Source organism: Equus quagga, chromosome 11 (genome assembly GCF_021613505.1).
Source record: "Equus quagga isolate Etosha38 chromosome 11, UCLA_HA_Equagga_1.0, whole genome shotgun sequence".
Lineage (NCBI taxonomy): Eukaryota > Metazoa > Chordata > Mammalia > Perissodactyla > Equidae > Equus > Equus quagga.
The window spans coordinates 73,284,601-73,309,150 of record NC_060277.1 but is presented as its reverse complement, the minus strand read 5'-3'; the positions used below and the strand labels follow the sequence as shown (position 1 = coordinate 73,309,150).

At 40.0% G+C, this 24,550-nt stretch overlaps 2 protein-coding genes across 4 annotated transcripts in view; one reads left to right on the top strand and one right to left on the bottom strand.

Annotated features, from left to right (window-relative positions):
* The window catches only part of SSH2 (slingshot protein phosphatase 2), a 240,854-nt gene extending 238,356 nt beyond the window's left edge, over positions 1-2,498 (bottom strand). For 2 of the 3 annotated variants that reach the window (XM_046675521.1, XM_046675523.1), the window contains exon 1: positions 2,283-2,498. In XM_046675521.1, the coding sequence (XP_046531477.1) occupies positions 2,283-2,345 (63 nt within the window). In that variant the 5' untranslated portion in view covers positions 2,346-2,498. The remainder of the gene's footprint in view (positions 1-2,282) is intronic. The other variant, XM_046675525.1, reaches the window with a different exon arrangement.
* Positions 1,678-24,550, top strand: part of EFCAB5 (EF-hand calcium binding domain 5) — a 143,131-nt gene continuing 120,258 nt past the window's right edge. Inside the window, exons 1-4 of the mRNA XM_046675528.1 lie at positions 1,678-1,698; positions 13,875-13,924; positions 14,329-14,391; positions 15,357-15,441. Of these exons, the coding sequence (XP_046531484.1) occupies positions 13,883-13,924; positions 14,329-14,391; positions 15,357-15,441 (190 nt within the window). The 5' untranslated portion in view covers positions 1,678-1,698; positions 13,875-13,882. The remainder of the gene's footprint in view (positions 1,699-13,874; positions 13,925-14,328; positions 14,392-15,356; positions 15,442-24,550) is intronic.

The window sequence follows — 24,550 nt, the reverse complement described above, 5'->3', positions numbered from 1 at the left end:
ACAGCTCTGGATGAAGTGAAACAGGAAGACAATTTAAAGGGAAAGGTAATTGGCTCATCAGTAAACTAACAATGCTGATTGTTTCTCTCTCTCTCTCTCTCTCTCTCTCTCTCTCTCTCTCACACACACACACACCCAGTCCCAGAATTCCTTTGCACCCAGGGCCACATATAAACAACTGAAATAAACAGGCTACTACAGCAAGTAGATGTAGAAATTAGCAGTCATTTAGGTCAACAACTGAGCTTACCACATGATCAATCTAATTACCTATGTCAAAAGTGACTATTAACATACCTCAAGATTCTAAAATAACCAACTTTTGGCTAATTAAGTCATATCAAATAGATATGGTCTTACTGTATACTAATCATTCACCTCAAGAAAATTAGTATGATAACTTGATATATACATATTATAGCATAAACTGTTTTCAACAATGCCCAGGGAAAATTATGTCACTATAATGCTGGTTTCCAGTTTATCTGCATGACTCCACTAACCTTCAGTTGCTTTCTCAGCCAAAATCAGGCCTGGTAACCACTATCCTCAAAGGGTTTACGAGTGGAATGAATTAAGATGGTCTGATGGTATGTTAATGACTTTCCAAAAATCAGCTTAAAGTACCACATATAAAAATAAGGTATATTAAATTTCTAACCCTATACTTGTCTTTAGAGGACCCTAAAATGTTTTACTAGCCGAAGTGCAATGATTCTCAAATCACAGAATCTTAAGAGTTGGAAAGAGCCTTAGAAGTCCCCCACTGCAGGAATTCTTTATACCACCTCCCAGGCAAAAGGTCCTCTAGCCTTTGCTTGAATACTTTCAGTAATGAGCACTCATTATCCTGCAAGGCAGTCCATTCTACTGTTAAAAAATTCTTCTTTACCATCACTGGAAATCTGCCTCCATGGACTTCTATCCAAGGATCCTAGTTCGGCTCTCTGGAACAACATAAGCTAAGTTAACTTCTGAAGTATAATTGCTTCTAGAATTAGGATATAGTTGCCATTTTGGCCACACAAAACGAGCAAAAGAAAGCTCAGAAAAAAAAGGAAACCACCACTATACACAATAAAATTTTGAAATTCAGGAAATTACATTGAAGTCATAAACCAGCATTATTTTCAAGATATCAAAGCTCACACCTCAGTTAACATATAAATATTAAGAGTAACCCGATTTTCTACAGTGAAAGATGGTAGTGTTTATTGAATACCTTTTTGCAACTTGAAACTACAAAATCCACCAACATAGTTTTTAAAATTGCAATTCTGTAGGAAGTTCAAGATGGTTCTTCCAATTGCTCATATTTTCAGTGGGTCTATTTCCCTCGAAAACATGTGGATTTTTTTTTTAAGATCCCATTTCGCGCCACTGGTGTAATATTTTGTTTGTAAAAATAAATAGTTTCAAAAGTAAAGCCTAAAAGAATGGAGTGTAATTGAGTGGGGGGTGGGGCGAGGAGCAAAGGCAAAGAAGGGCCCAGCAGGAAAAGGCTGGTTACGGGGTGTTTTCCTTCTGGAAGCATGGTTCCCTGGCATAGGCATCTGAAGTAATGAGCCATACAAACATGACCCAAGAACATGAACGATCATGAGCAATGAGTGTAAGGCGTAAACGTCTGTAAGATGTAAATGAACTGGCACTGGTCATCAAGCAGTGCCAGATGCTTCCGGACCTCGTAGAGGAAAGGTAAGAGGTCCAAGAAGCAGACACCAACGCCACTCTTTGGGGGAGGGGAGGAGGGAACCAAGGAGTAACTACCGTTCAGCAGTCCAATGAAGCCTGAACAGTAGAGACAAGAGAGACAGCAAGTGACTAGGGGGAAGGCGCACACCCCGGAAAGCCTGAAGAAGGGGTGCTGTGTGCGAAGACTGAACGGGCCCCTGAAATGGGTGTGGGTAAGGGGCACCGCAGGAGTCCCATGGTCCTCTCCCTGCAGCAGAGCAACAGAGGGGAAAGGAAGGGGGAGGGTGAAAAGCAAGAATGACTCATTCCCGAAAGGAAGTGCTCAAGCCGTAGGAAGGCATGCCACAGGGGGGTTCGGGGCGAGGATCGTGAGAGCGAAGTGCCCGGAGTGATGGGGACAAAAACCAACGTCCCGTAGTTCCTGCAGCTCGTCTTTAAGATGGGGAGTGTGGGGGGTTCGCGGCAGCCGAGTGCCAAGGCCTGGGAAGCGGCGCGGCGCGTGCGCAGTGGCGCTCGGCGGGACCCGCTGAGGCAAAGCGGAGCCGCAGTGACAGAAGCGAGCGGAGCTGCCGCCGGGAGGGACTCACCGAGGCGCAGGGGCTGGAGGTGGTGCTGGGGGTAGGCGACCGCTGGACCGTGACCAAAGCCATCTAGGCGGTGCTGGGTTGTTCCGGGCAGGGCATTCTTGTCTCGAGTGTGGGGGGCGGGAGGGTGACGGAGCCGGGATGGGGAAAGGGGTGTGGGGTGGGGGTGAGGGGGACGGGGAGGAGGAGGAGGAGGCCGCGAGAACGGCCGCAGGCTCCGCACCCACCGCCGGACTCTCGCAGACTGAAGCGCCGAGCGGGCGGCTGGCGGGCGGGCGGGCGGTTCGGCAGCTGCGGGGCACAATGAGCGCTCCCAGTGCGCAGGCGCCACCTGTCAGCAACCGCCTCTCCCCTCGGCGCGCGCCGCCGCCTCGCCGTAACCCTTGAGTTGCCGGAAGCCGGCTGGCCGGGCGTGCGCCTGGGGCGGCCGCCCCCTCCCGGGTTTCCTCCCGGGCGCTGGAGTCGCGCGGTTCGCCCGCGCCGCGGGCTGTGGAGCAGGGTGGGGGGAGGGGCCCCGGGGCCAAGGCCGCCGGAGTCCCCGCTCCCGAGAGACAACCATTTTAGGAGGTGGGGCGCACAGCTTAACCAACCTTAGCGTGAAGAAAGGGAGGTGAAAATCCCGAGGCCACGACGTTTTCTGGTGGGAAAGGGCTCTGTGGGGTTTCCAACGCTGTCTCCAGGCGTGAGGGGGACTTACTGGGCTAGAGCCCCCCATCCCCGCGAGCGCGACCAGGAGACGACTTTATCCCCCTTTGACCCGGCTCTCGGGGGCTTTTTCTGAGCTTTCCCACCCTTCTGTCTAGAGTCCATATTTTATGATGAGACTTTTTGAAAGAAAGACTGAATTTTATGCCTTGAGAAGCTTCATGGTACCGCCTGCTTCCTCCACCACCCTGCCCCCTGTCTAAGGACTCATTCATTATTCCTGAGCCTGGGAGGCCGAGCAAGCTGGGCTCACGGAGTTCGTTCTAAGGGCCCAACCTGCTATTTACCTCCCACTTGCTTCCTGCTGGGAAGAAATTCTCTTAAAGAGGATTTGCTTGTTGAGGTTTCTTCTCTTTCGTCCCTAGATTTCATTACTTCACAGACGTATGTGAAACGTAGATTAAATATTTTAAAGGAATCATTTTCTAAAAGATAAATCGTCAGCTGAACAGAAGCCAAGACTGTAATGGAAAATGAAGATTAAAAAGGAAAAAAGTCGCACTGTGCAAATACCATTGATTATTTACACAGTGAAAGAGAGTTGACGAAGCTGTTTCTTAATATGAGTGGATGTGCTGGTAAATACAATACATACGTACTTATCAAAGCTATAGAAAGCTCACACATTCAGGAGTTTGCAGTTACTACAGCCCACCTCCTCCTGTCTGTCACTCAAACTCGCTTGGATCTCATTGCTTCTTTTAAACTGACAGGGCTGTCATGAGGTCTTTCTGGGTGCTGTGTAGTTGAGTGCCACTGGAGCCCTCTGTACTGAGCCTTTGTTCTCTCCCTGGGGCGGTGTAGTTGAAATAATTAGCAGGGAGGTTCCATCAAGAATCAGACACTGAGGGTCCCTGTCCTGTATAGTCCTATGTAGGATGTTATTGCAGAGAAGCCGCTGGTAGGCTTTTGCCCCCTGGTGGTGGTCAAGAGTACCTGCGAGACAAAATTAAACAAAGATGTATGGTTCACAGTTGAAACAATCTGACTGTTTTTTTCCCAGAGCTGCTGTAGTAAACAGGAACAGAGAAGACAAAGTTCAGAAGTAAGAACTTTGAACTAGTGCTTAGGAGACCAAACAGGAAGCTATATAGCCAGGAAATATACATAGCTGAAAGCCGAATGAACTCAGATAAATGAAACACGTGTGGTTTATAAACCAAAGTATCATTCGAGGAAAAGTATTATTCAAATCAGTAGGTCTTAGTAATGTACTTACATGTTGATTTTTTACTGACTCAGGTACCTACTTATCTTAAAAAATTCTCTTGGAAGATGAGACACTTAATTCCATTAATCTTACAGTGGGAAAGAGCACTCCTATAGGAGTCAGAAGACCTAGCTTCTAGTTCCAGCTCTGTAAAACCTTAAGCAAATGGCTTAAACTTTTTGAGCTTTAGTTTCTTCATTTCTATGATGGAGCTTTAACTCACAGGATTCTTGTGATCAAATGAGATAATGTATGGTAAAGTGCAGTATAAACTGTAAAGCTCTGTATGTAATTAAGATAACTTCATTACTATCTGAATTTTGTTCCAAGTTCAGTCAGCTTTTGCTGAGTGTACCCTATGTGTAGAAAATAGCATCAAGCAAAAAGAGAATAAAAAGAACAAAAAAGACGTGATTCATGCCTTAACAGTAGGAGTAGATTAGTGGTCAAGACACGTCTCATCTGTAGGTAGGTACAGAACATCTTTATTCAGCATACCTGAGGTGATAAAATCCTGGTCAAAATTGGGCTTATAAAGTACCCAAATTCACATTGTGTGTTTGTATCAGGAATTTAATTTATTAATTTACAGGGGAAATATCTCTTCCTGGTATATAACCTTTTTGAAGAAGAAGAAGAAGAAGATTAGCCCTGAGCTAACATCTGCCACCAATCCTCCTCTTTTTTGCTGAGGAAGACTGGCCCTGAGCTAACATCCATGCCCATCTTCCTCTATTTTATGTGTGGGACACCTGCCACAGCATGGCTTGACAAGCAGTGCGTAGGTGTGTACCTGGGATCCAAACTGCAAACCCTGGGCCGTCGAAGTGGAACGTGCACACTTAACCACTGCGCCACCGGGCTGGGCCCGGTATATAACCTTTTAAGGAAACTAAGATTTGGAAATTATTGGTGCATGTTCATTAATTTATTCACCATTAATGGGGAAAGTATTGAGTGTGTATTATATACTAGACCGCAGCTTAAGAACAAAATAAAAGTTTGTCTACCTCTCTTGGGCTCATAGTCTGTTAACAGGGAAAAACACGTTAAATAATGACAGTATGGTTTAGTGGTACTGTGGCTTCAGTCGCCTCTGGTAGGCCCCAAGGGAGATACAGAGATATCCAGGAGAAGTCTAGATACATACAAAGTGCTTTAGAAGCACAGAGGAGAAGGTCTGGGCAAATGTATGCTGTATGATGCTGGCTTTCAGGCTTTGCCTGAAGATCCCTATGTAGCCCCTTTCTGAACTAAGCTGGATCACATGTGAGCATTTGAGATCTATGCTCTCTGCCCCATTTATACCTACTCTTTCTCAGGCTCCACCTTGGCTCCTACTTGGTCTTCTAGTCATCTGAGGGAGGAGGCATCTGCTTCTAATTTGAGAAGACAGAGGCCAAGAACAGGATTCCCAAAAGACAGAGCCAGAGAGACCAAAGTCCTCCTAGTTCTGTTTATAGCACCTTTATTCTTCACACCTGTGATAATGGAGGCCTAGTTGTGCCATTAGAGTTCATTTCACCCTTAACTTGTATCATCACTTCTTCAAGGATGAAATTATAGGGGAACTTTTGAAATTCCTGAGATCAGCTGGTTCTTAAGCTTTGAGAACCTGGTGAAAACTGTTAACTCTGTCTCCAGAAAGATACATTTGTATATTTCACATAGCCACTGAAATCCATTGAGGGGCCCCAGGTTAAGAATCCTGGTTAAAGCAGTGCTTCTCAACCTTTTTTCGTAACATGACATCCATTGAAATGATGGTATTTGTCCAGCACACCGGGATAAATTAAAGGGGATTTGAAGGCAACAATATGGGGCTTCATGAAAAAAATTTGTTTTCTTTATATAATATAATTATAATGAGAAAAATAAACATTAAGGGTGATATTAAATATTGAATTTGTACAAGTTTTCAAATAAAGTCTTCTCAAAAAGTTAATGAAAAACCCGAGATTGCTTCTGTAAACATAACTTTTTTAATATAAGTTTTTATGATTGAAATGTCTGTGTGTAATTCCTGAACAAGATAGTTTAACAGTGATCACTTGGTATTTATTATTGATGAGAACTTAATTTATACAAGTAGGTGATAAATTTAAAACAATTTTCACAACAATTCAAAATTTACAAATATAAATTATATTTGACTCTAATAACACTTACTTTTCACCCACTGGCAAATGTAATGTGGAAATATGATAACATCACTGGATTTAGCATCTGCTCAAACTTTTTCATATCAAGTATATATTACAAAATAATGATGAACCTCTAATTTGCAAAATATGGCTGTGTTATTAGAGCAAAAATTCTGCCACTAACTTGGATATAACTAAAAGGGCACATCAGACATAAACAAAGGGAAGAATTCTATATACCTGAAGAGAGAGATTGGGAGCTGAGTCCATAAGGAGTATCTGGCAGGCCTCCTCACCTTTCCTGGCCACACCTTAGGCTGTGAGTCCTGCTCCTTGCGTACCCAGAACATGCACTCCTCTGGCAGTGCCAAGGCTCAATGTTTATGATTAGCAGCAATACGCAGTACAACTGGCTTCTGAAAGTGATGCACTGGTATACTCTTTATTCTTTTAGAATACTCTTTGGCTTTGCTTCTTCATTAAAGTATACTTGCTTCATTGTGCTTGCCTCCTGTGGGACCATGGGGCACACTAGGGTGGATCATCAGTCTCTAGGCTACTCTCTGAGAATCCTTAGATCAAGCTGCTTCTGGCCAGGGGTGAATTACTTAGAGGCACCAACCACCCTACTCCTTTCAGGACGCTCCTAGAGCTGAATACATACCTATCTTGCAGTACATCTGTAACTCATTCATTGTGTACCAGTTGAAGTGTGTTGCTTAAAAGACTACAGTTTATATAGCTAAGCTTGTTAAAATGGAGCAAAAAAAAAAATCACAGTTTATGTCCTTAATAATACAACCCCTTACATTTGAAATGACTAGTTACAGAATAATATAACAAGTAATAGTACAGATGGAATATATAATAGCTGAGTGACTAGAGTATGATTAAGTCATATGTTGCTACCACATGCTTGTAATTTTTCTTAAATTTTAATAATCTTTTACTAAATTTATTTACTAGTCAATGTCCAGATATGAGATAGAAACCACACCAGTTATTTGAATAGAGAATTTAACAAGAATTGTTAACTACATATAAAGTTACGTAGATGACTGAAGAGCTAAAAAGAGAAATCTAAGGTATGACAGAAGTAGCAACTCTTACCACCTTCAGGGCTGAAAAAAAAACCCAAAGGAAACACAGGAAAAAACTGACAAACTTAGAGGAATGACCCCACAGAGCTGAAACTCAGATCTCTGAGGAGAAAGCACTGTTCAGCTGGTGTTGGTGTCTCTGAGCTTAGAGGATGGGCTCCAGGGGACACAGGGGTTTGGGACCCAGACCACTATGACAAGAAGACTGGCTGGCTGATGTTGGTGTCTTTGAGTCAATAGAAACTATAGAACTATAGAAAAACTACAACCTGGATTCGATTATTGCTGCAGAAAGAACTTGCTGCTATCAGGATAAAAGAGCATTTCTAGAGTGGAGCACATGGGAACCAAAAGGCTACAGAAAGCAGTCATGAGGTAGACAGAAAAGAACAAGTCTCTTGTCCTTCCTCAGCCTCGGGGTCTCTCTCTGGTGCCCCCAATTAGCAGAGCCTAACAGAGCCAGCTGGCAAGCCAAAGAAATGTGGTTTTCAGAGTCCCAGCTCCAGCATCAGAGTAGAATACAAAAAGAGTGAGTTTGGAACTGAGACAATAATTTAATAACTGGCACTTGACTGATACAGAAATTGATATCAGAAGAGAATTTATCTTTCATTCTCTGGTTTGCTTTTATCTCATGAAGACGGTTAAAGACCTTGCTACTTCCTCCTCCCCAGATCCAGTCAACATAATGTCATCAATGTACTGGACCAACTCAATGATGATTGGAAGGTCAAGATGCTCAGTATCTCTGTGGACTGTATTATGGCAGAGAGCAGGAGAATTGATGTAGCTCTGGGAGAAGACTGTCAAGTTATATTGTTGGCCCTACCAAGTAAAAGCAAATTGCTTCTGGCGTTCCTTGCCAATTTGTATGGAGAAATAAGCATTTGCTGGGTCAAGAGCTGCATACTAGGTGCCAGGGGCTGTGTTGATTCACTCCAGTAAAGATACTACCCATGGAAGAGCAGCTGCAATTGGAGGCATCCCCTGATTAAATTGTAAAAACCCACAGTCATTCTGCAGGATCTATCCGCCTTCTTCACAGGCCAAACAGGCAAGTTAAATTGGCATGAGATAGGTTTCATCACCCCTGCTTCTTTCGAATCTTTATTGATGTAACTAACCTCTATAATCCCCCATGCGCCATTCTAGGCAAGCAATAATTTTTGTTTACTCTCTTGGTATGTGTGTATGTAGGGGAGGAGGATTCCCAAGGGCTTCAGCTTGGCCCTTCATACTGTAATGGTCCCTATTCAGGATCAGAGAGCCAATATGGAAATTCTGCCAGTTACCAGGTGTCTATTCTAATTATATATCCAGGAACTGATGAAATCATCACAGAGTGGTTCTATGGACCTTCTCAGCCCACTGTGATTCAGACTTGAGTTAAGACTCCGTCTCTCACTTGTTCACCACAAGCCCCACTTAAACTGGTGGACTGCAGTGGCATTTTGAGTCCCCAGGAATTAACGTCGATTTAGTCCCAATATTTAGAAATCCCTGAAAAATCTAACTATTTCTTTTTCCCTAGCTTACAGTTATTTTAGGAAATGGACCTATGGAGAACACTTGGAGGAAGATTTTCAGAGTATACTAATGGCAGTGCTGAAGAATCCTTCCTTAGGGGGATCCAGCCTTCTCTTTAACTAAGGGGCTTAGGTCTGGAAACTGGGTGAAAGGTCAGAACTCTCCACTGTGGTTACTAAAGTTATATTTTTGGCCACCATATATGGATTTTTTGTATTATGTGTAGATGATCAACATTTCAGTAGGCTGACTATTTTATTCCTAGGACCACCATAATCATTTAGCTACAAAGATTGCTAAGGGTTAAAAAAACATCTGGTTACTTCTATCTCTGCTTCTCTTTATGGTAAATGTGCCCACCTTGTCTTTGGTGGTTAAACGCTGACATTGGGCCTCTGCTACTCTGAAATGGGTCATGCTGTCATACCTAGCCTAGAAAGAAAGCCGCCACAGAGCTTTTCAACGATGCTGGTACTCACACTCACTTATGTATTTTTCAAAGGGATGTCCCCAGAGTCCTCTCAGAGGATGTACATGGCAGGAGTGGATGTGCAGGTCATATGTGATAAGTCTACTCCAGCATTCCTATGTCCCTAAGCCTTTGGATTTCTTCTTACATTATGCCAGGGAAGTTACAATATCTAACTTAATTAAACATAGGGCACTATATAAGCAAATAGTGAAAATATTTTGCTGTAAAAGCTATTTCTTCCTGGTCAGACTTTGTATTTGCCATGCTGGAGCATTTTAAGATGTGATTTTGGTTATGAGTCTACTAGAAGTAAGAAGTGATTGTGGTGAATTTTGAGGAAAATGGGCATCCCCTTGCAAAGCAATTGCTCCAGATGAGGTTATTACAAGATTTTTCAGTTAAGAGAAGGCTAGTCTCCACAAATCCAGGCTTTAAGGATACACATAGGCTCAAAGAGAAGAGATGGAAAAAGATATTCTATGCAAGTGGAAACCAAAAGAGACTAGAGGTAGGTGTACTTACATCAGAGAAAATAAACTTTAAGCCAAAAACTGTAACAAGAGACAAAGAAAGTCATTATGTAATAATAATGGTGTCAATTCATCAAGAATTTTGGGTTGCAGAATTATGATATTAATTGAAATCACAGCCCAGCCAAGTTACTCATGTGAAAATTGGGGAACTTATTGGGAAGGGGGACCCTGAAATTTGGAATGGGGACATTTAGTTCGAGTAGGAGACTGATAATCTCAAATTCCTGAGTTACTCTGAGCCTCTCCTGACAATGGAAGGTCTAGTGGTGCAGGGTACCAAGTGTGAGGACATGTAGTTCCTCCAGATTAGGGGGTCATGGCGTCTCATTGGGTCAGGCAGCTGCGGTCCATGATATCAACAACTACATGATCCTTGGGGAGAGTTGTGGGTAGTTCACAGTGGTTGCAAGGCCTGTTGGGGTCTTTAATGGTACCTCCAATCCACTGGCTAGGGACCATGCCAGGTTGTGGTGGTGGTCAGAGCCAGTGGTGTGCACACACTTGGCTGCAGGATCAGTTGCAGAGGCTGGTTGTAGGGGCTGGCTGCAAACAAATGTGCTGTGAGGAGGGCCAGGGCCAGCAGCAGGGGCCAGGGTTAACTGTAGGTACACAAGCAGCTGCTATGGCCCTGGCTGTCAATATGTACTTGCATGACTGTAGAGCCTAACCACAGGCACATGCTCAGCATTGGAAGCTGGTGACTGGAGTTGGGATTGGCAACTTGCAGGTGCACAACTGTAAGGTTAACTGTAGGCAAGGGGAGCCGTGCAGGCCAATGACAGGAGTCAGCATTGAATCTGGACCCACCAGCAGCTGTGGGACCCTTATCTGTTGACCTACACTTGTGGGGCTGCAGGGGCTTGCTTTGGGTGTGTGCACAGCAATAGAGGCTGGAAATGAGAGTCATGCCAGCAGTGTGCAGCTGTAGGAGTCTTGTGCAATTCTCAGTAGTTGTCCTTATCTTTCACTGGCTCTTCTTTTTTAGCCCTCCTTTTAAGTGTTCATCAACAAGGGTTTATCTTCAGCCTTTTTTTTCTCCTACCTATTCTTGTTGGGTGAGCTCCACTAGCATCCTCCTGCAATTGCTTCTTTCTGTCAATAATCAGGAGTTCAAGACTCACAAGAAATCCAGGTAAATGCCATTTCTTATCATCTACTAGTCTGAAAAATCAGAATGATATATGATTTCTCTCATTCTGAGAAACCCCTTCCTCAAGGATAATTGGCTACTCTTTCATATATGACTGACGTTCTTACCAACCAAGATGCCAAATGCTGCAATTAACCAACTTACAAATCTATTGAGAGTGCATATGGAGGGCCCTTAACTAGATTCACACAGGCTCTGTCTTATAGCCAACAACCTAAGTGGAATGACTCTAGAATCTTAGGGATGAGAGTATGAGATGTGCAAAATGCTATGCACTTTGAGTAATTAAAATGCAAGTTAATGTTTTTCAGACTGAACAATGCTTCCATCATTTTCCAATGGACTTGATTCTGCATAACTTCCTGCCAATGCATGATAATATATTTCAGTGGCATTCAGATTCTTACTGGAAACTTCTATCAGGCCATCAAGCAAGTATCTTAAATGTAACGTCTCCGAACTCAGACTAGTATCATTCCTCAAATTTGTTTTTCTCTCCTTTCCTTATTTCACCTAATGGCTTCACCATCCGTTAAGCCTTCTAAATATTAAAAAAAACTCAGTGAGCCTTAACTACTCCTCTTGTATTCCTTAGATCCAATTATGCCCTCAATCCTAATCAGTATATCTTTTTTAGTTTGGGTTCCCTCAGAATAGACCATGATCCAAGCAGTTGAGTGCAAGTTCATTTGGGAGGTGGTTCCAGGAAACAATGGTAGGACAGTAGGGAAGTAATACATGAAAGTGAATGGAGCCGGTGTTATTGGGCAGGTATCAAATGCATTATTGGGCAGGTTTCACTGTGGACAACTGAGGCTCAGTCTCACTGAGGAACTCTGGGAGACAGTATAGAACATACCTCAGAAATGTTCTACCCATGGGGCTATATGCAACTTCCTATCCATTACTGGCTGAGGGCTTCTCCTGTAAGATATTAACTCCCAAGCAATTCTGGCCTGTCCCCACATTTGGACTGACAGGAAGCCGTCAGACAGAATTGCAGGTGTTTGCAGTCGGAAACCATCTGCACGTACTGAAAAGGTGAAGCTAAAGGGATGTGGTTAGGGTACTGACAGTGTCTGGCAGAGCCTAAACTAGAGTGAAGGGCAGTGAGGCATTCACCTCAAGTGCAATATTTAAGGTACAAAATTTGCCTTCATTCTCTCTTCCTCCAGTCTTTCATACTTCCAGTCCTTGCTGGTGGAGTTAACTTTTTAAAAAACATCGATTTGATCACATTTATCCTATGTGTAAAAAGCACAGAATGAAGTCCAAATTCTTTGATTTAACATTAATAACTCTTTACAGATTGAAAACTTACCTCTTTAGCCTCATCTTCTGCCATTGTCTTTTATATAACTATGCTCTGCCACATGAATGCTTCAAACACGTTTTGAACTTTCATACCCTCATGTGTATTGTTCCTTCTGCCTTAAATACTCTTCCCCCCTCCTTTACACAAAAACATCTTACTGGTCCCTTAAAATCCAGCTTGGAAATCTATTTTTCTGTGAAAATTCCCCTGACCTCCCTGGGAAAATTGCCTATTCCTCTGTGTTCTTTAACCTTTTATATGTACCTCTACTTTTGCACTTTGTGGATTGAATTGTATCTGTTTATCCCTTTTTCCCTCACTAAACTGGGAACGCTTCGAAGGAAGGTCTTATTCACCTTTTTAACCCCAATGTCTGCCTGCATATAGAAGGCACCCAATAAAAGTTTATTAAATTGAATTTATCTCTGTGCATCCAAACAAAACAGAATTTAAAAGAAATGGAAGGAAGCTTCATAGCAGTTTCAGGAGATGGGCACCATAAGCAAGGAAAGCGTCTGTGAGAATGTACTATTGGGATCTATCAAAGAAACCTATTTTATATTATTTATGAGCAGCTTCAAAAAGGCTTTGAGGCAGCTATTTTTAAGTGTTGGAATCTGTTGTCTCCAAAGGCAATACTTTTGGTTTATTCACCTAGAACATGTGTTATGTTGACGAAAAGAAAAGCGAATACTCTAGCACATCATAAACATACCATTTCAAATTAAAGCGTCCCTAGGTTGTAACCACTCGAGAGGCAGAGGCCACGTTTATAAAATTTACTTTTGGCATAGCAGCTAGGCTAAATATACACAAACTCTTAAATGATTTTTGATACAGCAATGAATTTTTGATAATCTATGACTGAATCTATAGTCATTTGCAGTGAAATGGGGATCTGGTAATTATCCATTTTAATTCTTTAATGTGAATAAGTAAACTAGATAAGTCACATTCCTCTCAGAGGAAACTGCACCCCTCAAAAAAATACTTTTTAGTGAGATTATTCTTCTAATGTTTGTCTGCCTTTTTTACATGAATTAGGTAGCCATCAAAATTTCACTTCACCCCGCCTTGATTGTTACTTCAAAAATTAATGAGGATAATAATGTTTAAAAAATTTGATTGTGTTACTGTTGCTGGTAGTTTTTTTTAATGTTAATGATGATGATTACTATGCTGAGTTTTCCTGTCTCCCTGAGCACTAACCTAGTGCTCATCTAGCTTTGGTCAGTAACAACAGTAATAACGGTAGTACAGTTTGAAAAATTTAGCAGTTGAGAACTTATTAGCATTCAATAGAATGGTGAGATGCGGTGTAGGAGGGGAGAGATTTTGATCTTCCAGAGTACATTTGGTGTTTATTAATATTTTCTCTCTTTTTGTTATTAATACTAGCCTGGTAATATTTTCCCCTCCCATTTGGTGATATCTTTTAGTGGTCCAGATGAGTGAGTCAACATCTCAAGAGGGTCTCACACCTACTCAGGTACCTGGCCTATATAGGTTTCTAAGCATTTAACCGCGAGAGGATTTGAGATTGACATTCTTGGGAAAATTGACTTACAATATCATATTCTGTCATTTAATTATTTCTCCTTTTAGTTGAAGTATTCTGCGTCAGGTTTTGACAAAAATGCTGAAAGAAAGGAGTCAACTAATAGTTGGGTCTCAGTGGCCTGCTTCTAGTTGGTTGGCATTCTTTATATATAACAAGTCTATTACTGTTTGAATTTGTTAATACAACTACTTTGTGTGATTTTATTTGGTATGATGTTTACTCATTGTGTGAAATTTTTTCACATAAAAAGCCTGCTATACTGGAGTATAAGATGTTAGTTTTATCGCCAGCTCCTTTTGGATACCACTTATCAACCATTGTTTCCATTTCAGGAAAATGGAACAGAAGACAAAGAAAGGAAACAGGAAACAACTGAAGGGAAAGAGTCTCCTGAGGTAGAGTTTTCATGAATAATCAGATGTTAATGGTAGAGAGTAAACTGGACAATTAATTTTCTTATGAAAAAGGAAAAGAAAAGATGTGGGTATTCAAAAAGATAAACAAAATGGCAAAAGGAAAAGGGCAAACTCACGTTGATCATTAAGCTGACTCATTTAGTCAGTTGCAGGAAGCTTCCATAGAAAGATAAATTATTTGTGACCAGCTATTAAGAATTATAGATAAATATTGCTTTCTAAAATCAGAACTGTTCCTCTAAGTACAACAACCACTAGTTTTGGGGGTAACTTCACTGTCATCTGAAAATGTAATTTCCACATTAATCATTTAAGTAACTTTGTGTTTAAATAAATACAAGACTTCAATGAGGAAGAACATTTTATAAAAAAAGGAAGGAAATTGAAAATAGTTATATGGACTCACCATTGGGTTGACTATTGTGAGTCAAAAATATTCTATTATCATTCTTTTAAAAGTACATCAGCATGAGTACAAAAAGCTATTTTGCTACCATTTATTCATAAAACTAACCTTTAATTCCCTTAATTAAGATAAAAATGTTTTTCCTTCCACCACAAACATAGAAGGTGATTCTAATAGTAAAAGAAAACAGTAGCATTTCAAAGGTCTGATTTCACTATGCTGTGGTCTCAAATAATGTTTCTGGAAAGTATAGCATGATTCAAGGATTAATGTACAATAATACTCTTAGCATATAACTGTATTAACAGTAGGAAGATGTGATGACATGTTGACCGATGCATTTTATCTTGTGAATGTAGTTAATAGATTATGATGACTGCTTTGCCTCTAATACAGAGCATTAAATCCTAGCACTATTTAGTAGGAATGTTTGGTAACTCACGCAAGGCATTTATGTGCACTCTTTAATTGGGAGAGTTGATGTAACTTTGAAGAAAAGCAACTCATTTTGAAATTGGTGTTTCTTTTCTCCTTTCAGAGTTCACGGAGTGTATCAGACAGTTCTACACTAGACACCAGCGAAAATGTAGCAGAAGAAACGACAGATGAAATAAAATCCCAAGGTAGAGAATTAGCCTTTCTACGCAACAGAATTTAAAACTATTATTAAATTTCTTTGGGGATGCATTCCTCAAGATTTTGCCTTTTAAAGAGGTAATCCCAGGGGTATTTTAAATGCAATTTGGGAAATAGTTTAAGATTTAACCCCTTCACCTTCTATTAATATTTTTGAGGCAACTTTATGACTCTTTACCTTGTACTTAAAGAGAAAATTTAGCTAGGAGAGCTAACCAACACATACCAGACAACCCATCAGCACAAAAATAAAATGAAGAACCCTAGTGATTCGGCCTGCGTAGTGTTTTTCTGTTTCTTCTTTTTACCCTTATACTTGACCATACATTTATTCTGTTTGACTTCTAGCCCCTCCTTCACCTAAATCCCACATGATTATACAGGTAGAATATTTATAGGATCAAAAAGGCAACAAATAGGGGCTGGCCCCGTGGCCGAGTGGTTAAGTCCGCGCGCTCCGCTGCAGGCGGCCCAGTGTTTCGTTGGTTCGAATCCTGGGCACGGACATGGCACTGCTCATCAAACCACGCTGAGGCAGCGTCCCACATGCTACAACTAGAAGGACCCACAACAAAGAATATACAACTATGTACTGGGGGTCTTTGGGGAGAAAAAGGAAAAAATAAAATCTTAAAAAAAAAAAAAGGCAACAAATAAGTGGGCAAGACACTCATCCCTTTCACTACAGTCCTTCTAACTTCAGAAACTTACTGAAATCCTGTAAGATAGAAATCTTTATAATATTTAAAATTTAACAATTTTAATTTATATTTCAATTAATCAAAATTTCCTTTAATTCAGCTTACAAATATTGAGTGTTCAGTATGTGCTAGGGTGTGCTAGGCTGAATGACAATAATAATTTTTAAAGTGTTTTCTAAACTATAAATTGCTATATAGATACTAGTTATAACTTTTAGGTGCTTACGTTTCTCCAGAGTATTTTTTTGTCTTTTAAACCAATTAAAGCAGTTATTTACTATTTCTTCTTATCAATACACATCATAATACATACACACTAAGATCCAAGTTTTCCAACACTAATTCTGTCTTTATTGTCAACTTAGTCCTATTTTCACAGCTTCGTTTTTAGAAAGTTTCTTGGCAAGTCTCTCTCTACCTACCCAACAACACCAGGTTCTTGATTTCACTTCCTCCTCACTCCCACCCTCTGCCACCACTACCCCATATGTATACTTGCCTTTACCTTAATCACTTGGGCCAGGTTTATAAATGAACTCTTTCATTTTAAACATGCTGGACAGAAATTGTGATCTAGGTAATTTGTTATAAATTTAATCAGGTGTTCACTTTAATCAGTTTATGGCCAAATTTGCACCTGCAAAACTTCACACATGTATTCCATCATGTAATTTATTGCCTCTCTAGAAAACATATCAATCAAGAGTTTGTGGTCTTTCCTGTTCTTGTACTTTCAATTTCTATTATTGCTTTTCAACGTATAGTACAGGGACGATGTTTTGTTTATTTAAGTCTATTCATCCAAGAATATGATATACACCGAAAACACTACAGTTGCTTGTTGAGATATCAAATACAACACAACGTACTTATTTATGCAGTGATCAGCCACTGCCAAACATAGTATTCCTAATCTCCCTTTGTAGGTGTGTGTATGTATGTAAGAAGTGGGAAGAGGAACTGTTACTGCAATTTCAACATGTCAAAGGAAGTGTCTTTATCCTTGTTATATACTTGTCAAAATTAAAATGATGTTGTCTTGACAGGCAGCTCCAAGATTGCACTCAAATACGTATTTTTGCATGGAAAATATTGTGGTTAAATGTACCATGTGAATTCCTCATTTCTTTACCCTAGTTATTGTACTTTTCAGGCTGTGAGCTTAAATTGCATTTTTAGAAGTCTTTTTTTTTTTTTTTTTTTTTTTACTATCAGTTTGCTCAGCTCTGTTCTTATTATACAGCCCTAAGACTAGCAAAGTTTTGTAGGAAAGTGCCTTTTCCTATACCTATTGAATTTTTATTCCTATAATGTTTAATAGTGATTCTTTTCTGTCTTCTTTCCCAGTAGTCATTTTACAAATGTACATATGTTAAGAAATCCTGATAAGACCAAACCAGCTGAGTTTCAGACACGGCCTGTGTTTAAAGAGAAGATCACACATCTAGTTGAGTAGCCCTGCTGGGTCAATTTTCCCCAGTTTAATCAGCAGTCAGTCTGACTAATGTTATATGCCTCTTGTGAAGAAAGAGTCTGCTAAAGCTTATTATAATGTGGATTACAATTCATTCCTATTTATGTCCTTAAATAGCGTTGTACTTAGGCCATGCCCAGCAGTGGGCCGTGCATAAAGTGAAGGAAATGATAAAAGTCACTTGAAAGGCTGGACCTTTCAAAATATGAATAAGGAATTCTTTTGTGTCCCTACTTACTTATTGAAAGCATTTATGCCCATAGTGCCTGAATGGGTCTTTGTATGTTAGAAGGTGGATTAATATAGAGGTGAAGGTGTGCATGTTGGGGGAAAATTTAAAAGGCTCTTAATTACATGAAGAGTTTAGGGAGACAATCTTGAAAAAGAATTCCAGTGCTTAGCATAGTGCCTGGCACAAAGTAAAGCATCAATAATTATTTATTGAGTGAATGTATAAATGAATCAATCTATCTGTAAAAGATTTAGGAATGTCCAAGCACAGACCTGCTGCAAAACCCAGTACCTGTTTGAAACTATATTCAATTGCATCTCTGAATTAATTTGCCCTTGTGGCAGTACTGTAATTTATGATCCTTGAATTCAGAGGTCACTTAATCAAAAGACAACTACAGATAGGCTTGTTCGGAATCCTGATTTATGGACCCTGCTATTGCTGTGCCTGCTTTTCTTTTCTTGGTTTTATGGCTCTAAGAGAGAAGAGTTTGACTAGAGTTGTAACCAAAAACACATCTACTTTCATTCTGCATATCAGTGGGAACAATGCAAGCACTAGGATTTTTGCTTAGCAACCTATAATAGCCAAGCACACTAGAGGAGCACTAACAGGCTGCAACGAAGATAGAGGATGCCCTAGTTCATGTGCAAGTTTACTAATGAGCCATGGCAGATGGGTATGTATTGAGTTGCTATACATCTGTAGCACTACCCTTAAAGCAGGAGGAGAATTATCTGCCTTAGGTTGTGCTGGAGAGATTAAAAGCAAAGAGAGTATATTAGAACCTGCAGACTTGAAAGAATTGCTCTCTTTCACACTTATTTAAAATAAAAATAAAAGCATTGTATATTAATGACCACTGTGACAAAACAGAATGGAAATCCCCCACCCCCAAAAGTGGTTCGTTCGTTTGCAAATCCAACTGAGAGGTAAAAGCGAGTATTATACTACCCTCCTCACTTCCCCCATATTGAAATAACAGAGAAGTAGCCAAGGAGGAAATCAAAATTTGGGAGAGAGGTTCATAAATACTATCTGCTATTGGACTTAAGACATTCTTTAGATGAAATATTGGTTTTTCAAGAGTTTCTTTATAGACTACTTAATTTTTTTCCTGGGCAGAAAGATGGGATTATCTGGTTAGGATTCAAAAGTATTCTTCAGAGTAATCTCAATAAAGTTGGGGGAAGATTTTTTTAAGTAAATAAAAAGAATTTTAAAATATTTCTGAGAACCCCCAAAAACTGAGAATGAAGAGAGTGACATCAGCATCATGGTGGAGTGAGCTCTTCCCTTAGTCTCTCTCCCCTAAGATACAATGAAAAGGATATTCATAAACTAGCAGAAGATATTCACACAACATACTAGATGTCTGAAAGATACACATAGCCATATGTCTGAAGGTGGAGGTGCTGGACTCCTTGGAGGCCATGGAAGGAGGTAAGGGAATCTCATCTCCCTCCCAAATGGCAGTGATCTAGAACACAGGACCTCACATGGAGGCTGGTGTGTGACTCTGAGAGGAAAGGGAAGAGGCAGACCTCTCCAAGAATGCCTTTGCTCTTGGAGTTGCCTCCCAGACTGTGGGAATGCTCCACACTGAGGAAGCTAAGCAATCATGGGGGCATTTCCACCAAGCAGAGCAGCCCAGGAAGGCAGGCAGCAACCAGGAAGCCAGGAAGGCTCCCGCACAGAGCGGGAGCACACAGGATCATGCACACTGAAGAAACTGACCACCTCACTTAGTGCACCAGCTCAGCTAGTTGGGCAGAGCAGGGGACCCCTGCCAGAGTGCCTGCATGCCTAAATGTGTACAACAGTGGCAGCCAGCAGGCAAACGCAGACAGGCCCTGCTGGCACAGCTTCCAACAGTTGGGCACAGATGCCAGGGATCATGGTGGGCTCAGAATACACAGCCCCTGCCTCCCCCGACCCAGTGGCAGCAGGTGGAATCTGCAACCAGATACTATCACTATGTGACGGCACAAGTCTACCTCATCACCTAGAATGAAGAGGTATATTAACACTCCAGACTAGAAGGAAAATGACAAGTACCCAGAAATCAATCCTGAAATCACAGAAATTTACAATCTAAATGATGGAGAATTCAAAATAATCATAAAGAAACCCAATAAATTACAAGAAAACTCAGAAAGACAGTTCAATGAAATCAGGAATAAAATTAATGAACAGAGGGAATTCTTCACACAAGAGATTGAAACTATTTAAAAAAGCAATGAGAAATGTTGGAGATGAAAATCACAATGAATGAGATAAAGAAAAATCTGGAATCCTTAAATAACAGAATTAATATTATGGAGGACAGAATTAGTAATTTAGAGGACAGAAATATAGAAATACTTCAAATGGAGGAGGAGAGAGAACTAAGACTAAAAATAAATGAAGAAGAACTGATTGGTGGTTACCAAGGGAAAGGGGGGGTGGAGGGAGGGCACAAAAGGTGAAGTGGTGCACTTACAACATGACTAACAACAATGTACAACTGAAATTTCACAAGGTTGTAAACTATCGTAATCTTAATAAAAAGTTAAAAAAATAAAATAAATGAAGAAACTCTCTGAGAAATATTGAACTCAATTAGGAAATGCAACATAAGGATTATAGGTATTCAAGAGGGAGAAGAGTAGAAGAAAGGACAGAGAGCTTGTTCAAAGAAATAATAGTGGAGAACTTCCAAAACCTGGGGAAGGAGCTGGGATTACATGTAAATGAAGCTAATAGAACTCCTAATTACATCAGTGTAAAAAGGCCTTCTCCAAGGCATATATTAGTACAATTGGCAAAAGTCAATGACCAAGAAAAAATATTAAGGACAGCAAGGAAGAAGAAAACAACCTACAAAGGAACTCCTATCAGGCTTTCACTGGAAAGGGTTTACAAACCTTTGAGCAAGGAGCTAAATAGACAAATTAGAAAATTGCAACTCTCTAACAGAACAGATTAGCAAACACTTAATTGTAACATTAAAGGTAAAAGGAAGGAAAACATCAAAAATGACTGTAATCACTCCATTTTAATCACAAACTCATAACACAAAACAGAATAAGTTGTGACAACAGTAACTTAGACAGGGAAGAGAAAAGAGATGGAAACTGCTTAGACAAAGGAAATAAGAGGCTATCAGAAAATGGACTATCTCATCTATGAGATCTTTTATACAAACCTCACAGTAACCACTAAGCAAAAATATACAGATGGCCAACAGGCATATGAAAAGATGCTCAACATCATTAGCTATCAGGGAAATGCAAATCAAAACTACAATGAGGTATCACCTCACTCCAGTCAGAATGGCTATAATTAACAAGACAGGAAATGACAAATGTTGGAGATGGTGTGGAGAGAAGGAACCCTTGTTCACTGCTGGTGGCAGTGCAAACTGGTGCAGCCACTATGGAAAGCGGTATGGAGAATCCTCAGAAAATTAAGGATAGATCTACCATACGATCCAGCTATTCCACTGCTGGGTATTTATCCAAAGAACTTGAAAACACAAAGGCATAAAGATACTTGCACCCCTATGTTCACTGCGGCATTATACACAATAGCCAAGACATGGAAGCAACTTAGGTGCCCATCAAGGGACGAATGGATAAAGAAATAGAAGATAAAAACGACGGAAAAAAAAAAAACACATAGCATTGGAGATTGGACTGGTGGTTACCTTTGGGGAAGGGGGGAGGGGGGAGAGCAAAAGGGGTGATTAGGCTCACATGTGAGGGGATGGACTATAATTAGTGTTTGGGTGGTGAACATGATGTAATGTATACAGAATTCAAAATATGATGTACATCTGAAAAAAATAAAATTTAATAAAAAAAATCAGAACAGTAACACAAATGATGAATAAAGAGAAAACTGAGAAAATCATCATAGAGAATCACCAAACTGAATTGGCAGTTGGAAATACATGGGACGAGAAATGAGGGAAGTACAGAACAACCTGCAAGCAAATGATAAAGTGGCAGTATTAAGCCCTCATATATAAATAGCCACTCTAAATGTAAAGCGATTGAATTCTCCAATAAAAAGACACAGAGTGTCTCGATGGATTAAGAAACAAGACCCAACAATATGCTGCCTTCAGGAAACACATCTCGGCTCCAAAGACAAACACAGGCTGAGAGTGACGGGATGGAAGACAATACTCCAAGCTAACGGCAAACAAAAGAAAGCAGATTTTGACATACTTACATTGGACAAAGTAGACTTCAAGATAAAAAAGGCAATGAGTGACAAACAGGGGCAGTATATAATGATAAAAGGGACACTCCACCAAAAAGACGTAACACTTGTAAATATATATGCACCTAACACAGGAGCACCAAAGTACATAAAGCAACTAGTAGCAGGCCTAAAAGAAGAAGTTAACAGCAACATAATAATAGAAGGGGATCTTAACACCCCACTTACATCAATAGATAGATCATCTAGACAGAAAGTCAACAAGGAAATAGAGGAATGAAATGAAAAACTAGACAAGATGGACCTAATAGATGTATATAGAACACTCCATCCAAAAACAACAGAATACACTTTCTTCTCAAGTACACATGGAACATTCTCAAAGATAGACCATATGTTGGGAAAAAAGGCAAGCCTCAATAAATTTAAGGAGATTGAAATCACATCAAACATCTTTACTGACCATAGTGCTATGACACTAGAAATTAACTACAAGAAAAAGGCTGGGAAAGTGACAAAGATGTGGAGACTAAACAAGGTGCTACTGAACAACAAATGGATCAATGATGGAATTAAAGGAGAAATTAAAAAATATCTGGAGACAGGGGCTGGCCCCGTGGCCGAGTAGTTCAGTTCATGTGCTCTGCTGCAGGTGGCCCAGTGTTTCGTTGGTTTGATTCCTGGGTGCAGACATGACACTGCTCATCAAACCACGCTGAGGCAGGGTCCCACATGCCACAACTAGAAGGACCCACAACAAAGAATATACAACTATGTACCAGGGGGCTTTGGGGAGAAAAAGGAAAAAAGTAAAATCTTTAAAAAAAAATATCTGGAGACAAATGAAAATGAAAATACACCAGACCAACTCATATGGGATGCAGCAAAAGCAGTCCTAAGAGGGAAATTCATAGAAATATAGGCCCAACTTAACAAACAAAAAAAATCTAAAGTAAGCAATCTTAAACTACACCTAACAGAACTAGTAAAAGAAGAACAAACAAAGCCCAAAGTCAGCAGAAGAAGGGAAATAATAAAAGTTAGAGCAGAAATAAATGAAACTGAAACAAAAAAACATCGGGAGAAAGGATCAATGAAACTAGGAGCTCTTCTTTGAGAAGATAAACAAAATTGACAAACCCTTAGCCAGACTCACTAAGAAAAAATGAGAGAAGGCTCAAATTAATAAAATTAGACATGAAAGAGGAGAAATTACAATGGATACCACAGAAATACAAAAGATTATAAGAGAATGCTAAGAAAAACTTTATGCCAACAAATTGGATAATCTAGAAGACATGGATAATTTTTTAGACACATACAACCTCCCAGAACTGAATAAAGAAGAAATAGAGAATCTGAATAGACCAATCATAAGTTAAGAGATTGAAACAGTAACCAAAAACCTCCCAAAAAATAACAGTCCAGGACCAGATGACTTCTATGGAGAATTCTACTAAACATTCAAAGAAGATTTAATACCTATCCTTCTCAAACTATTCCAGAAAACTGAAGAAGACAGAACACTTCCTAAAACATTCTACAAGACCATTGTCACCCTGATCCCAAAGCTAGACGAGGACAACACAAAGAAGGAAAACAATAGGCCAATATCACTAATGAACATGGATGCAAAAATCCTCAACAAAATATGGGCAAACTGAATATAATGATACATTAAAAATATCATACATCATGATCAAGTGGGATTTATACCAGGGTTGCAGGGATGGTTCAACATCTGCTAATCAATGTGATACACCACATTAACAAAATGAGAAATAAAAACCACATGATCATCTTATTAGATGCAGAGAAAGCATTTGACAAGATCCAACATCCATTTATGATAAAAAACTCTCAATAAAGTGGGTATAGAAGGAAAGTACCTCAACATAATAAAGCCCATATATGACAAACCCACAACCAATATCATATTCAATGCATAAAAACTGAAAGTCATCCCTCTGAGAACAGGAACAAGACAAGGGTGCCCACTCTCACAACTCTTATTCAGCACAGTACTGGAGGTTTTGGCCAGAGCTATTAGGCAAGAAAAAGAAATAAAAGGTATCCAAACTGGCAAGGAAGAAGTGAAACTCTCACTGTTTTCAGATGGCATGATTTTATACATAGAAAACCCTAAAGAATCCATTGGAAAACTATTAGAAATCATCAACTACAGCAAAGTGGCAGGGTACAAAATCAACTTACAGTTTCATTTCTGTACTCCAGTAATGAACTAACAGAAAGAGAGCTCAAGAATACCATCTCGTTTACAATCACAAAAAAGATTAACATATCTAGGAATAAATTTAATCAAGGAGGTGAAAGGCCTATACAACAAAAACTATAAGAAAATATTGAAAGAAATCAAGGATGACATAAAGAAATGGAATGATATTCCATGCATATGGATTGGAAGAATAAACATAGTTAAAATGTCCATATGACCTAAAGCAATCTACAGATTCAATGCA